General features: G+C 38.0%; 1 protein-coding gene across 1 annotated transcript; it reads left to right on the top strand.

Moving 5' to 3' along the window:
* Window positions 1–955: 955 nt before the first annotated feature.
* LOC100245498 (multiprotein-bridging factor 1a) lies at window positions 956–14974 on the top strand. Its single transcript, XM_002280956.5, has 4 exons — window positions 956–1353; window positions 11891–11974; window positions 14441–14523; window positions 14607–14974. The coding sequence occupies exons 1-4, from the start codon at window positions 1212–1214 to the stop codon at window positions 14724–14726; spliced, it is 429 nt and encodes a 142-aa protein (XP_002280992.1). The 5' UTR covers window positions 956–1211; the 3' UTR covers window positions 14727–14974.
* The last annotated feature ends 738 nt before the right edge of the window (window positions 14975–15712 follow it).

Here is a 15712-nt window from a genome sequence, read left to right as displayed (position 1 = left end):
CCCTGAAATTGGAAAATTGTTGGTTCTATTAATATTAGATTTGAAGTTCAAATTTTTTGAATTACATTACTTTGTTTTTGTAATAGATCTTAAGAAAAAGGAATTTCTTAAATACTCAAAATGAAACCTTAAAAATACAAATCATTGTAAATGATTTTTAATATCCCCAAAATGAAATCTTTGAAATTGGAATCACTGTAAAGGGGATTTTCATATACCCAAGGTAAAACCGTAGAAATTGAAATCATTGCAAATGATTTCTCATATACCCAAAATAAAACACTAAAAATTGAAATAATGGCAAGGGAGATTTTCAAACACCTAGAATAAAACCCTTGAATTTGAAATCATTGTAAAAGGAATTTCTTAAACAAAACTGAAAATGTCTACAAAGAGAAAGAAATTAGAGTACCATCTAAAGAATTCTCTTAAATTTCTTTTAGGTTGCCATTTATTGCGAAGGATAATGAGATATGACAAAAAGACGGGTTGATAATTTAAAGTTCTATTGCTATTTTCTTCTTTTTTATTAACAAGTCATATTATGGTTAACCTCTGAATTTCAATCAAATGTGAAGCGAAGTAAATAGATTTTTTTTCTTATTTTTAACAAGTAATGATATATGATATCATTCAAAGTGTAAAAAAGATCGATAATAATTTTGATTCTTCATAGGTCTTATTTTCAACAAATTGTTGTATAAAATGTCATTCAAAGGGTAAAAAAGACCAATACTAATTTTGATTCTTCATAAGTTTTATTTTTTACAAGTCGTTGTATAAGATGTCATTTAAAGGATAAAAAAGATCGATAATAATTTTAATTATTTATAAATCTTATTTTTAACAAGTCATTATATAAGATGTGATTCAAAGGGTAAATAAGACCGATAATAATTTTGACCCTTTATAAGTCTTATTTTTAATAAGTCGTAGTATAAGATGACATTCAAAGGAAAAAAAGTGATAATAATTTTGATCCATCATTGGAATATAGGGGGAGAAGTGACCCTAGGTCGTTATCACACACCCTATTGAGTATGCTATATTCTTAAGGCACCATCCCATTCACAAATTTATATTTTATATTTTATATTTATATTTATATTTATATTTATATTTGTATAAATACATTGTGTCAATCTAGAAAGCTTTTCTTACCCTAACCCTAAAGAGCAACAGTTTCAAGGAAGAACAACAAAGGGATATCTATGGCAGGAGTCGGACCGTTGACGCAGGACTGGGAACCGGTGGTGATCCGGAAGAAGCCTCTGAACGCTGCCGCCAAGAAGGACGAGAAAGCTGTCAACGCTGCTCGTCGCAGCGGCGCCGAGATCGAAACCCTTAGAAAATGTAAGCCTTTTTGTCTTGCTTTGTTTTCTTTCCCCATGTTTCCTGTTTGTTTTTCGAGAAAGTACTTCCCTTGAAAATTATCCCTGAGAAAAGCCGAGTTCTAGGTGAAAAGAGATTTTCTTCACCTCCAAGCAACCGAAGAAACATGATTAGATTTTTTCGAGGGAACTATTTTCCTTCAAAACGAACGCAGCCGCTTTAGTTCGTAGATTGGTTTTAGGGTTTTTTTTTCTTGTTGATCTATTTGATCCTTTGTAGTTGGGTATTACCATAGATCATTATATTTTTCCGAATAGAACTGTGTTGTTATACTATGTCCTTTCCAATTTATGAATTGATGATCCAGATATTGATATTTTACAGGTTATAGATTGCCAATTGACGTTTCTATTTTTTTGTTAAGACTCTGGTCTTGTGAGTTGTTTGTTTCGCGAATAACAGTGGAGAAAGCTTTATATGGACTTGTGAGGATATGGAAAAGAAAAAGTTTGGGCTTGTACCATATTTACTGCATAAAAAGTGAGGATACTGTTATAAAGAAAAATTGAAGCTGTTTTCTTATATTTATTATTGAAAATATGCAATCCACTGAAATCTAGGAAAACAAGAATAGATGTCATAGGTACTTGCAAGCTGTAAGGATTTTCAAGTTATGAAAATCAAGTGAAAGAGCTGTAAGACCTAGTAGTACTCTTATGGATGTGTGGGAATGCATCAGTTGTGAAGTTTGACTGACTAGCTTGTTCTAGAAGATAGCAAGGTCTAATGCAGTCCTGCTGAATAGTTGAAATCACTCTGGCTACTTTTTGCATGAAAAAAATATTATGTATGTAGTCACTCTAAAATTGTGTGATCAGCCTTTTTTTTAGGACCAGGAAAACAGGATTTATGTGGAGAAAGCAATCTTGTGTAGTTATACAAGAACAAAGGTGATATTTACAGTTGCAACATGTGTTATCAAGGTGTACAAGTCTCTGAGAGAGTTGTTAATCATAGACCAAGACATGTGATGTGGGTGTTCAGCACTATTAGGATATCATTTGTTGTTATTGGCTGTAGTTAGGAGATTGATGGGAAGGCTAACAGAGAAGAAGAAAGCTCCCCATATCATATTTATTGAATGACATTAAGCATATTATATAATCTCTACGGAGATTGTATGGCGGGCTTTACCAAAAAAAGGGTATTAATAATGCATAACTGTAATGGTTGCAGGTAGATATGGTTAATTCACGTTGTATGATTTTTGATAATATTATTTTTATGTATGGAGCTAGAGTTGGTTGATTATGAATTAAAATTATGGGGTGAAATTTAAGAATTTTTTTAGGGTAAGTAGGACCAAGACATAATGCATTTTTTTTTATATGTAAATTTTTGTTCTCATTGGGACATGAACTTGGAACCTCCCACAAACGCTCTCCATTCCTTTACCACTTGAGCTAGGCCTCAAGAGCAGGACCAAGACTTGATGAATGACACCTTATTTCAGTAAAAACAAAGGGAGGAGTTAAGATAAGGATGAAAATTGGTAGAAAGGTATGAATGAAAATTGATGGTCATACATGCCAATGACCTTTAGGAGAAGAGAATGCTAAGAGAAACCTGAGACAATTGTGGTGAGCGGGCATGATTCCCTTAGAAATAATGGAGATTATAACCCTAGATAGAGCTTAAGGGAAAAAAAATGGTTCTCCAAGCTGTCCCCACACAGCTTTCTTATTTTACTATCATTTTTTTTATTTTCATTTTGGAATCTTTGGCACAAAGTTGTAATGCATTAATCATTATATATGCTATGCATACAAACTATACACCAGGAAAACACCAATAACCATCCAAAAAACATGCAGATTTAGATCAACTTTGTGAGGGGGTAAAAGGGGGTGGAAAACCATCTATATGTGTATCCATGTGATTTATTAGAAATTTAGAGTGTTGTTTGCTTTCTTGATCAACACCAATCTCTTAAATAAGATGGTTACCCACCCATTTTGGGTTTATTCATTTACCTTGTCAAATACTTCTTATTTACCAAAACTGTAAACATCTCTCTCTCTCATTCCTCTTTCTTTTTGAAGCATAGATTTAGCCATTTTTTTTTGATAGATAAAACACAGAAAATATATTAGAAGAAGGGAGCAAGAAGGCAACCTGAAGCATACAGGGAGTATACACAAGAAACCCCAAGACAAAAAACGCAAAAAACAAACACTCACCAACCCTCGCCTAGAACCCAACCAATCAACAAAGTTAATTAAGGAACGGGGTTCTCCATCTAAACAAGACTTAGACCAAGATAAAAGATTACAAACGAAGGAGTTTTTCAATCTTTGGATCGACAAAGCCTCATTATAAAAAACTATCCTATTTCTTTCTTTCCAAAGCGTCCAAAATAAACAGAGAGGAACTGCCCACCAAATCTTTCCACGCTTCTTGTCCACAAAGGAAGTGGACCAACCAAGGAGAGTGTCTCTAACCGTAAGCGGGAGGACCCAATTAACACCAAACAACGAAAACACAAGATTCCACAATACCCTCGCCTTGGGGCAATGAATAAGGATGTGATTTATTGTCTCCTCTTCATCACAACACAAGAAGCACTTGTTTGCTAAAATCCAGCCCCTCCTTTTGAGTTGATCTTGGGTTAGAACCTTCCCCCAAGAAGCTTCCCAAGCAAAAAAAACCCACCTTTGTAGGCACACAAGGGCTCCAAATGATTCTCCAAGGAAACGGGACTGCACCACTAGAATCAAGAGTATTGTAAAGCGATTTTACAGAGAAAAACCCATTCTTAGAAGCATTCCACAACACTCTATCCTCCATCCCAACAAAAAGCCTCTTTCCTTGAAGGAACGAAAGGAGACTCACCACCGCCTCCAACTCCCAATCATTAAAGGGTCTAGAGAATCAAGGATACCAATCCCCCACATCCCCTACAGAGTCCCAACAATCCGCTACCCATGTATCTTGGGAGACCGCAAAGGCAAACAAAGAGGGAAAAGCCTCACAAAGGGGAATGTTTCCACATCAAATGTCCTTCCAAAATTTCACCCTTCTACCATCCCCTACAACGAAAGAAACATTTTTAAACATCAAAAAGCCTTCCTTTCTAATTTCCTTCCAAAACCCCACCCCATAGCCCTCCCTAACCTCACTAGAAATCCACCCTCCACCTTCTTCCCCATACTTCCTACTGATAATAAGCTTCCAAAAGGACTCTCTTTCAATCGCAAACCGCCAACTCCATTTACACAATAGGGCCCTATTGAGAATAGAAAAATTTCTAATCCCCAAACCGCCCTTCTTTTTATGAGAACAAACCACATCCCACTTTACAAGATGGGGCCTCTTCTCCAACGCACCCCCACCCCAAAGGAAATCCCTTTGGATTTTCTCAAGCCTCAATCTAACAACTTTTGGCATACGCAGCAAGGACATAAGATAGATCGGCATGCTAACCAAAGTGCTCCGAATGAGAGTGATTCTCCCCCCCTTGGAAATGAACTGCCTCTTCCACAAAGCAAGTCTCTTCCGCATCCTTTCTTCTACACCATCCCACACAACCACCGACTTATGAGGAGCACCTAGAGGGAGCCCCAAATAAGTGGAGGGGAGAGAACCTACTTTGCATCCTAGTTCAGAAGCCAAAACCTCAACGTTCTCTACTCTTCCCATCGACAGAATTTCACTCTTGTTCAAATTGATGCTCAAATCAGAAATGGCTTCAAACCACATTAAAAGACAACTTAGAATAGCCATTTGTTCTTGGGAATCTTCACAAAAAACCAATGTGTCATCAGCGAACAACAGGTGAGACACTTGAATCCCACTGCCACCCCTATCCCTTAACCTGCAGCCGGTCAGGAAGCCCCCCCTAACTGCTCTGTTAATGAGGTAGCTTAAAGCCTCCATCCCTAAAACAAACAAGTAAGGGGATATGGGGTCCCCTTGCCTTAAACCTCGAGTGCTCTGGAAAAAACCCGCAGGCGATCCGTTAATCAAAACTGAGAAAGAAGCAGTGGAGATGCACCACTTGATCCAACCAGCCCATTTCCCCCCAAAACCCATTTTTTGCATCACTGTCAACAGGAAATCCCAATTAATATGATCGTAAGCTTTCTCTAGGTCCAATTTGCATAACATACCAGCTTCATCCCCTTTTAGCAGCGAGTCTATGGCCTCATTAGCAATTAATGCAACATCAAGGATTTGCCTTCCTTCAACAAAGGCATTTTTAGCCATTTTAGTTATATCAAAGAGCTCCACCTTCTCAAACGATCTTTTGTTTATCTCCTTTCAAATTATCCAAAAAATGCATAAAGGAGCTACTCCCCAAACCTTTTTTCGTTTCCTTCTGAAAAAAGAGCCATGCCTACTTAAGAGAGTCTCTAACAAAGGAGTGAATTACCCATGAAATACCAGAAAGAGAGAACAAAAGCTACCACAACACCCTCACCTTACTACAATGTAAAAGGATGTGATCAATAGACTTCACGTTTCTCTTTTTAATATACTCCATTTTATCCATAGAAAAAAGTATGATAAGTTGTTATCTTCTGTCATATCATTTTGTCCCTAGCCCTTCCTTATAATTATAAAGTTCATCCCTATAACCTAGTTGGTGGAAAGTGCCATTTGTTAAGGGGAAATTCCCACTCACACTTGCAGGAAAGTACCTCTTAATGCTCTATGGGCTTGGAAGAAGGTTTTTTATTTTTTATTTTATTTATTTATTTATTTATATATATTAGGTAAATAAGGAGAATATATTCTTGCAAAATGGCGTATTAAAACACACACGAAGTAATACAAAAAGGTCACAAGCCAAGCACAACCTCACAACATAGGTGTTGAGTCCCCAGTGCTCCCCTCCTTTCCCCTGATAGTACATGAAGAATTGTCGTAGTTAACCAAGCACTCAAGTTTACGTAATTCCATCTCAAAACGGGATGTCTAGAGGTGCTTCCTCTTTCCACCTGAGACCTTAACCCCATACCCTTTTCTTGCCTCCAAATTCTTTAGAAAGGAGCTGATCTCCTTCTCGAACCTCGTTATTGGCATCCCCACATAGTTGTTAAAATTTACATACTAGGAAGGCTAACATTTCCCTTTGAAATGCAAGCAAGCTCCAACGCCTTAGAGGGTTTCGACTCCCTAGCCTTAATCACCAACTCCTTACTTGAAGGATCCTTTGGATCAGTTCCTGAATTCTCCAACAAACTACCATATTGACGCAACATCATAAGCGGTTGACTCCCATAGTCCATAAGCCCCAAGCTAGAGAGAGGAGGAAATCGATTTGCCTCCGCCATGAGGGTTTCGTTGGTGAGTGCCATGTGGGACCACACCAATCCCGACATCGGCGATGGAACTTGCCCTTTCACCACATCTCTAACACGACTCCTCCACTTGGTCTCATGGAAATCTTTAGAAGAACCACCCCCATCAAGAAGCCCTAGCAAACCCTTTGTTCCCTTAGCCATGTCCATAGAAACACGACCCCCCCTTAAGACCTCCACCCTTGCTAGACAATCCTCTTCCGATGTTTGGCTCACTTTTAATATCCCCCCCACTTTGAAACATGTAGCCTTATGGGTCGTTGAAGTAAAAGGCCTAGTAAGGCCATTGGACCAAGAAGCCACAAGGCCTTTTGGTTCCTGCCTGAAGCCACTCTTAACACCCACTTTAAATCCCAATTGCCTCATGGGCCTCAGAAGCAGTAGGCCCACAAAGGCCTTGAGTCTTTTCAGACACGTGGTCAAAAGGAGGTCCCACCCCTCCATTGTCCGCCCAAATGATGCAACCTTGACTCTTTCCCACCAAAGTCTCCCTCAACACTTGGCACCACCAAACATGCCCCTCCTTCTTTGGTTGTAATCCTCTCACCTTGTTCTTGGTCTTCCACTACTTTTGCAGAATTTGTGAAGTTGACAGTTTCCACCTCTTCTAACTGAGCGTCCCTGCCAAATGACTGCAATACAACATTGCCTGCAAGACACCCTAGTTGCCCTTCCTTTCCTACTCCCACGCTGGTGTGTGAAGCATCCTCATCATCCCTTTCCTCATGACCAAAATACCCACTGCAACTGCTTCTTGAGGCCACCATCGAAAATCTGGGTGGAGCTTCCCACCACAACTGGATGGAGAAACTGGAACATCCCACAACTACTTGCAATGATCTGGGTAAAACTCTCCCATCATACTTAACCAATATCCTCGCCCACTATAGATGAGACAAGAGCACAATGTCTTCATCCACAGTGACAAAACCCTCACACCAGTCCCCTAGCTTCTTAAACACTTCTCAATCCCAGAGGTGCAAAGGGAGTTCCATCACTCTCACCCAAAGTTCCTTTGTAGACCTCTCCCTTCAAGCAAACACCTAACCTCAGGATGCCATCTTATCAGAAGCAAAATTTTCTTCTTGAGCCTTCTTGCACCCCTTGCCAGCACCCTCTCTGCCTCAAAGCTATCTTCAAAGTCAAACAAGAGCAAAGCTCCCCCAAAGGCAGAGATCTTCACCCCCCCTTTCAAAGACCAAAGATTAGTCACAAAGTTTTTTGTCCAAGAAAAATCTGGTAGCGGGTCCAATGCCTCAACTTCTCCTCCCTACACTTCATCTCGCCCTCCCCCAATTGAAGCCAAACAACTTCTCCCACCACTCCCGTGTCCTTCGTAACTACTTCTGCAAAGGACCCAAAAGCAGTCGCTTCCTTTGGAGAACTCCTCACCCCAACAGGGGGAACCACTCCCCTAACCTTAGAAGAGGGGACAATTCCTAGAAAATGAAGCTTCTTCATCAAAACAGGCCATCCCCCAAGATGGCCCCTCCCTTGAGGGAAGATCAACAAAAACCTCTTCGCCTCTTCAGTTATAACTAAACAAAACAAAAACCTCCCGGCCCCATTTGAACGCATCTCCAGATTGAACTTCCTTTGACCCTCCTCCCAAGACTTTTTCTACCTTGCTAAGACTTCATCTCTGTAGCAAGTTTTCACCCGTTCCAACAGGCAGCGTGAACAACTCTCTGAACCTAATCCAGTCTGAGAGATCTCTTCCTCTTTCCTCAATAATGCCTCTTAACTACTCCCACCCCCCACCAACACCTCTACAGAAAGATCAAAGGACTTTGAGTCCACAACAAACCAACACAACCCTTGGGTGCGTCCAATAAAGCCGCTTGTGTGTGGGATGGGGTGGAAGAAAGGATGAGGTGGAAATTAGCCCTTTCGAAACGACAATACATCTCCAAGGGCGGTAGAATCACACTCATAAAGAGTACTTTGGCTAGCATGCTGTTATATCGGTTGTCCTTCTTCCGAATGCCTAGGACAGTGGCAAGAAGACTAGAAAAGTTGCAAAGAGATTTCTTGTGGGGAGGGGGAAGTACAGAAAGAAAAGCCCACCTAGTCAATTGGGAGAGGGTGTGTGTGGGTAAGGAGAAGGGGGGGCTTGGTTTGAGGAAGTTAGTCCCTTTGAACAAAGCTCTGCTTGGAAAATGGGTGTGGAGATTTGCTCGAGCCAAGGAGGAGATGTGCAAACGTGTTCTTGTGGCAAAATATGGGCAAGAGGAATTTGGGTGGAGGACTAAAAAGGCAAATGGGGCGTTTGGTGTTGGGGTTTGGAAGGAGATTTTGAAAGAAGCTGATTGGTGTTGGGATAATATGACTTTTAAGGTAGGAAAAGGCACCAAAATCAGGTTTTGGAAGGACCCTTGGTGTGGGGATGTGGAGCTGGCTCGGAGATTCCCTCAACTCTTCAATGTGGCTGCCCAAAGGAGTGCCACAGTGGGGGATATGTGGGACCAGAATTCTGGCCAAGGAGGTTGGAATCTAAGGTTCATTAGAGGCTTCAATGATTGGGAGCTGAACATGGTAGACGAATTGCTCCAAATTTTAAGGAGTCAAAGAATTACCTTGGAGGAGGACTCGACCTTATGGAAGGGAGGAAAAAATGGGAAGTTTGGCGTTAAGGAAGCGTATGGTTTGATGATCAGCCCTAGTGTTCCTATGTTTCCTAAAAAGGGCATTTGGGTGGAGAACGTTCCTTCTAAGCTAGCGTTCTTTGCGTGGGAAGCGACTTGGGGGAGGGTTCTTACCCTTGATAGGCTTCAAAAGAGAGGATGATAGTTTCCTAATCGTTGTTATTTATGTGGTAGTGATGAGGAAAACGTAAATCATCTTCTTATTCATTGTACAATGGCTAGTGTGTTGTGGGGGGATTGTTCTTAGTTTGTTTGGAGCCCAGTGGGTCTTTCCGAATTCTGTAAAGGAGGTGGTTCTTAGCTGGAAGGGTTCTTTTGTGGGTAAAAAGAGGGAGAAAATTTGGAGATCTATACCGTTATTTATTTTTTGAACGGTTTGGAAGGAGAGGAATAGATTAGCATTCGGGGGGGGGGGGGAGTTAGCTATACAGAAAGTTAAGAATTCTTTTGTTTGTAATGTGTGGGGGTGGGCAAAACTGTATAGTGGTGCGGAACCTCGCTCCCTTATAGGTTTCTTGGAGTGGATAGCCTCCAGTTAAGGGTTAGTGGGTTTTTTGTTCCTTTTGTTGTGAGGCCCTCGTCGCCTCGTATACTCCCTGTATGCTATGCGGCGTTTTGCCTTTTGCTAATATATGTGTTTACTTATCGAAAAAAAAACAAACAAACCAACACAACCCTCCACTTGCCAACGTACCTTCAACTCCTACATCTTCTCCAACAACTCCTACATCTTCTCCCTTTGAGGGGAGTGCCTTTACCACCTACAATTCCTACTTTTGGCAATAATCTAGCTGCAGCTTGGGAGAAGTTGCTGAGAGGAGAAAATTTCTTTTGACAACAATATGAATTGTGGAAATGGTTTCCCTTGAGAGGAAATGTCGTGAAGAAATTCCATTAGACTATTTGCAGTCTGTGATCACCATGAAACTTGCTGCATTCTTAATGTAGTTTTGTGGGAGGAAGTTACAAAATGAGAAAGTAATTTCCTATTCTCCCTTTTATTGGATCAAACCTTTTTTCCAAGTCTAGAAAATTGCATAGGGAATGGGGATCCCAGTTGGATTTAATAGGTTATGAGCATGGTGTTTCCAGAAAGAAATAATAAATAAAACAAGGACATTTGGACTGGGAGAGCAAGCCTGAAAACAACACCAATTTCACAAGGTTTAGAGGCCGGGTGTTTGGCTCTCCTTAGATATGGGAAGGATAGAGAAGAGTAGAGAGGCTGGAATTGTATAAAGGATTTAGAGGATTGGGTTTATTTGGTAATTTGTAAAGCAGCAGAAGGTCTTTGTTTCAGGAAGTGGCAAAGGAGAGTGGAATTGGCAGCAGTAGGTAAATGAAGTTTGAATTTATCCAAGGATTCAATAAGATTGCAAAAAGCAGTTTCAGTTTCCAAGCATGGAAGGCAATCTGAGGTCTTTATGACTTTCTCTAGGTTAGGGTGACTTTTGTATCAGGTTGTGGTTTTTTGTTTCTCTTTCCCTTTTGATTGCCTTCTGGTGCTATTTGTATGCTTCGTGTGTACTTTGTGTGCTTTTTCCAAACACTATCAATATATTTGCTTGGTTTACCTATCAACAAAAAAAAAAAAAAGCCCACCAAATTTCACAGTAAAAGAGGAAGAAGAAATGAGGAAACACAGCTTGGCTGAGGAAAATGCAAATAAATGGTAGAAGTCAGATTTATGGTAGCTGAAATACAAAGAAGAAAAGGCCTTGTGCCAGACCCATAAGTGAACATATAGCTGACTGACAAAATTGTAACGGTTTCCGGTAGTTTCTCAAACTGATAGCTCGGATCAGGTCCATGATTCTACATGTGTTTTCTCTCATAGTTAGAAGGGAATGGTGGCCTTTATCCCAAACATCTCCTTACTGCACACACAAAAAAAAACAAAACACACCTCACTGCCTTTTATTATTATTAGTAAGATTATATTAAATTATATATTTATATAATTTTAATTATTATTTTTTTACTTTAAATATAATTTTATAACTGTTGATACTAATTTGATATAATTGCTTAACTAATCATCCCATTAATTCGATGTTAAGACGATAATTGGAATTCTAGGGTATAAAATTAATAAATAATAATCTGATTGAGTGTGTAGGTGTACGGTAGGTGATGACTTCTTGTCCTTGTTAATCAATCTTATTCGAGTGTGTGTGCCTAACTCATAGAAGTGCTGCTTTTTTGCCTACCAGTCGATGATGAGTTGTTTCATTTGACAATTGTAATAATCCTTTGATTGCCAATGCAGTTATGGAATATTAATGACCTGTTATTTGTATGTGACAAAATTATTGCTTGACCAGCTGTCGTTTCAAATGGAACATGGTCCCATCTGACCCCCTTCTTTCCCTTCTACTCTTTTTTAACTCTCTCTCTCTCTCTCATCTTTAATGATGTGGGATGTCCACTTGATACAGTTTATGACTGATAATTATATGATTTTTAATAGGTCTTTAATCTTGTGATCTTGTTTCATTTTATCTTAGATCCTTGAACATCCATTCTGATAGTTCTTGCCATCTCTTGTAGCTCATGCTGGGACAAACAAAGCTGCTTCTAGCAGCACCTCTTTAAACACAAGGAAGCTTGATGAAGAAACGGAGAATCTTGCTCGTGAGTATATCTTGGTTTTTGCTTTAATAAATTGCCTGGAAGTATATTGGTGTTTCCTTTTACTTATGGAAATATAAAAATTCATTTTTTATTTTACTTTCCCACAAAAAATTAGAATTTTATTTTCCTAAGCTAATCTAAAGTTGAAGAATTTTCTCTGAAACTTCCTGAGCAACCATTCTTTGTGGGAAAGAGATGCCAACATTTGAGCCTTTAATGAGTAGCAACTATCCTAGATACCACACAAGTTTTTAGCTTCCTTTTATTGTTAGAACCACCATGACCTGAATACAAAACAATAATGATTCAATATCTCTAATTCTCAATCAAGCATCTGGTTAACCTTGTGTTCTAGGGCTTGTGGCACCTTCAATATTCCTGTTGTCTGTCGTCTGAGCTTCTTGCTCTGGTGAAGAATATATTGGAAAAAGAGGAACCTCCCTGCTCCAAGTATGATTTAGAAATTGAGTCCTAAGCCTGTTTTCCACACAAATCCTAGGAAGTAAGGCATTCTATCCTTCTCTAATAGCTCCCAAAGATCCCAATGTCACCTGTTGTCCCACCCCTAGACACCTACTATTCGCTTCCCTAAAACTCCCCCGATGACCTTCCTTGACAACTTATCTTTTTTGCCATAGTAAAACTCTATACCCATTTACATAACAAGGCCTTGTTTAGGACCAATTAAAGTAGGATATTGAAACTATATTTCTTCTTAGCAAAACATTGGCCACATGCTACTTCCTGCCATAATTCCCTCATCTAAATGGGCAACCCAAAACTAGTCCAATTATAAACAAACTGGATCCAAGTTTAGCTCCTTAACCTTGCCAACCAAACTGAAACCAGATTAAGGTTAATTACTTTTTGATACGTTGTTAATATCATTTTATTATTTTTAGCAATTTAAAATTTTAAAAATTTCACCTTAGCTCATTGTACATGGTTGACCTTAGGTGGGAACTAATTTACTATTTACAAAAACCTGATTATAATAAAATGGTTTTGAGTTTAGCTTACTTAACCTACCGTAGAGGGGCAAAATTTATCCACTCATTCTTGCCATGTGTCGATGAATGGTCAATCTTGGATTGACAAGTGTGCCGAGTGGTGAGGTAAAAAATTTGCCATGTGTTGAACAATTTATAATGTAAAACACATGTGACAAATAAAAATGCCATGTGGTAAGATGATGTCACATATCAATAATACGACACATGACCAGCTTCTCTTTAGCCTCACCCATCCAGTTGTTTAAAGAAAAATTGAAAATTTATATAAAAATGCTCATTTCCCTCCTCTTAGCCTTAATACTTAAAAAAAAAAAAAAATTCCATTTCATATTTATCTAGTATAATGTGGGGGTAAAAACTGGTGAAAAGCATAGGTATCAAAAGCAGGATGAATGCATCTGACAAGAATCCCAAACCTGCAGGTCATACCGTGCTGACATGGGTTAGTTGGGGTGAACTTGAAGAGATTCCTTGTATCATAGTAGGCAACTAAATTGTGATATAATGAGTCATTTGGGGTTACGAGTAGGTTCTTATGAGTAGTTAATCATTTTTCAGTTTTACTGCTTTATTATGCTATATTTTTATTATTTTACTGGAGATAGGTCTGGAATTTAGAATAGAATGATCTTGGGTAGGTTGTCTGGTTTTAGGGTTTTAGCTTCCCTATATAAAGGTTTAAAATCCTAATGGGTTGGTTTTAAAATGTATTTTGGAGAGAGCATGGTTGAAACTAGCAGCATTAAATTCTTTTTTTTTGGTTGGGATTTTAAGTGTGGAGATTCTACACATTCTTTCCTATGTTGGTGCCCTCCAACAAGCACATTGTGTGAATTTTTTCACTCATAACCCCTGATTATTTGTGAGGAGAACTATGAATAAATCTGATATGCTTTCTGAGTAAAAATATGCATAGTAGGTAATAGTACAACACAACCACTAGTTCTTCCCATACTGAGGAGTAATATCAGTACCATGGGGTGCATGAATCTTCAATATTTTACTAAATTTGTCCTAATTTGGTATTGAATGTTGATGAGCATGGAGCTCATAAGCTACGCTTTCTACAGAGTGTTCAAATAATGAGGTATAATTTCACAAACTGGCTTTTCTGTGCATGATGGTCTGACATTTTTCTAGATTTTGCCCATTTGGTACTGAATATTGGTGATCATGCCACTAAATATTTTGTGCTTTCTACTCAATTTCAGGTACTTGGTTACATTTATGGAATTGTTTCTTCCTTTTTGTCCCCCAACATTTGGTTTAATATACTGTCCTTGAAGATTATATGTTTTTGCTTCTTCCTTGTGAAGTCTTCAATTTTCAGATGGTTCTGCAGATCTCTTGCTTTTTGTTTGTTGCGCAATTATTTTTGTTGGAAAAATATTTCTTTTACATGTATTTGCATATTTGACATTGTAGTTATGGATCATCTAATTTTTGCGTGCAGATGATCGAGTACCAACTGAGCTGAAGAAAAGTATCATGCAAGCTCGAATGGACAAGAAACTTACCCAGTCTCAACTTGCTCAGGTAAATCTTTCTCCCTTACCCAATATGTATCCTCTCCACTGCACTCGTATAGAACTGCATAATGAAATGGAGCTTGTTTGCAGATGATCAATGAGAAACCTCAAATAATTCAAGAGTATGAATCTGGTAAAGCTATTCCAAATCAACAGATAATTGTCAAGTTGGAGAGGGCTCTTGGAGTGAAACTTCGAGGAAAGAAATAATGAAACCATGGTGGACACAACAGAGGACAAAAATTGTTTGGAAGTCATCATGTTTGGAACTCTTGTTATATAGTCTGTGTTGTGAAGGGTTGAAGAGGAGTTTGTCGTATGCAACAACTTAGGTGTCTTGTTGACCTGAAAAAATGAAACCTGTGTGCATTTCTAGTCATTTACTGTCTCATGAGTCCGTATGCTTTATGAATTAACCCTATACTGTTCAATAATGATGTGGGTGTTGCTTCACAATATTAGCTATTCTTGCCACTATTGGGCCTCGAGCCAATGGCTTATACTGGAATGGGGATTTTTTTTTTTTAAATATTATTAAAAAAATAATTGTAAAATAAATATAAAAATCTAACATTTTTGGCAATGTTTTTAGATTTAGATTGGTTATTGAATCGAAAAAGTTATCGGTTCATAGTTTATTATTTAGATTGGTTGAATCGTAGTTGAATTAGTGATCTCATGAATATATAATTTATATATTATTAAAATTAAAAATAATTATATAAAAAATAATACAATTTAAATTAAATTCGGAATTTTAGTTTGAAATTAGAAATTTTAAAATTTATTTTAAAATAAAAAAATTATTTTAAAATCAGACATTTATTTAAAATATGAGGAATAATATTTAAAAAAATTTATTTAAAATTATAATGTTTTTATTAATTTAAATTAAAATCATAAAGTTAAAAAAATAAAAAATATGAAATAAAAGAGATAAACTAATAAAATAAATAAAAATAAAAAACATAAATAATTGTAAAGCTCCTGGACGAAACAGACATGAGTCCAATCTGGTTCAGGTCCTCCTCTCCCCCTTGTTAATTTCAATTTGAAACCCTAACACTAGTTAGAAGGTAAGAATTTTAAAGCCGAAAAGCATCTACCATATTTATATTTCTGGTCTTATGTTTCTAATTTTCCGGTATTTAGCTGATTCTAGAAAACCCTAACAGTCAATTGATTATGGACATCTT

Source organism: Vitis vinifera, chromosome 12 (assembly GCF_030704535.1).
Source record: "Vitis vinifera cultivar Pinot Noir 40024 chromosome 12, ASM3070453v1".
In the NCBI taxonomy this organism is placed as follows: Eukaryota; Viridiplantae; Streptophyta; class Magnoliopsida; order Vitales; family Vitaceae; genus Vitis; species Vitis vinifera.
Note: the sequence above shows the minus strand (reverse complement) of the source record. Positions and strands in the feature narration are given on the sequence as shown.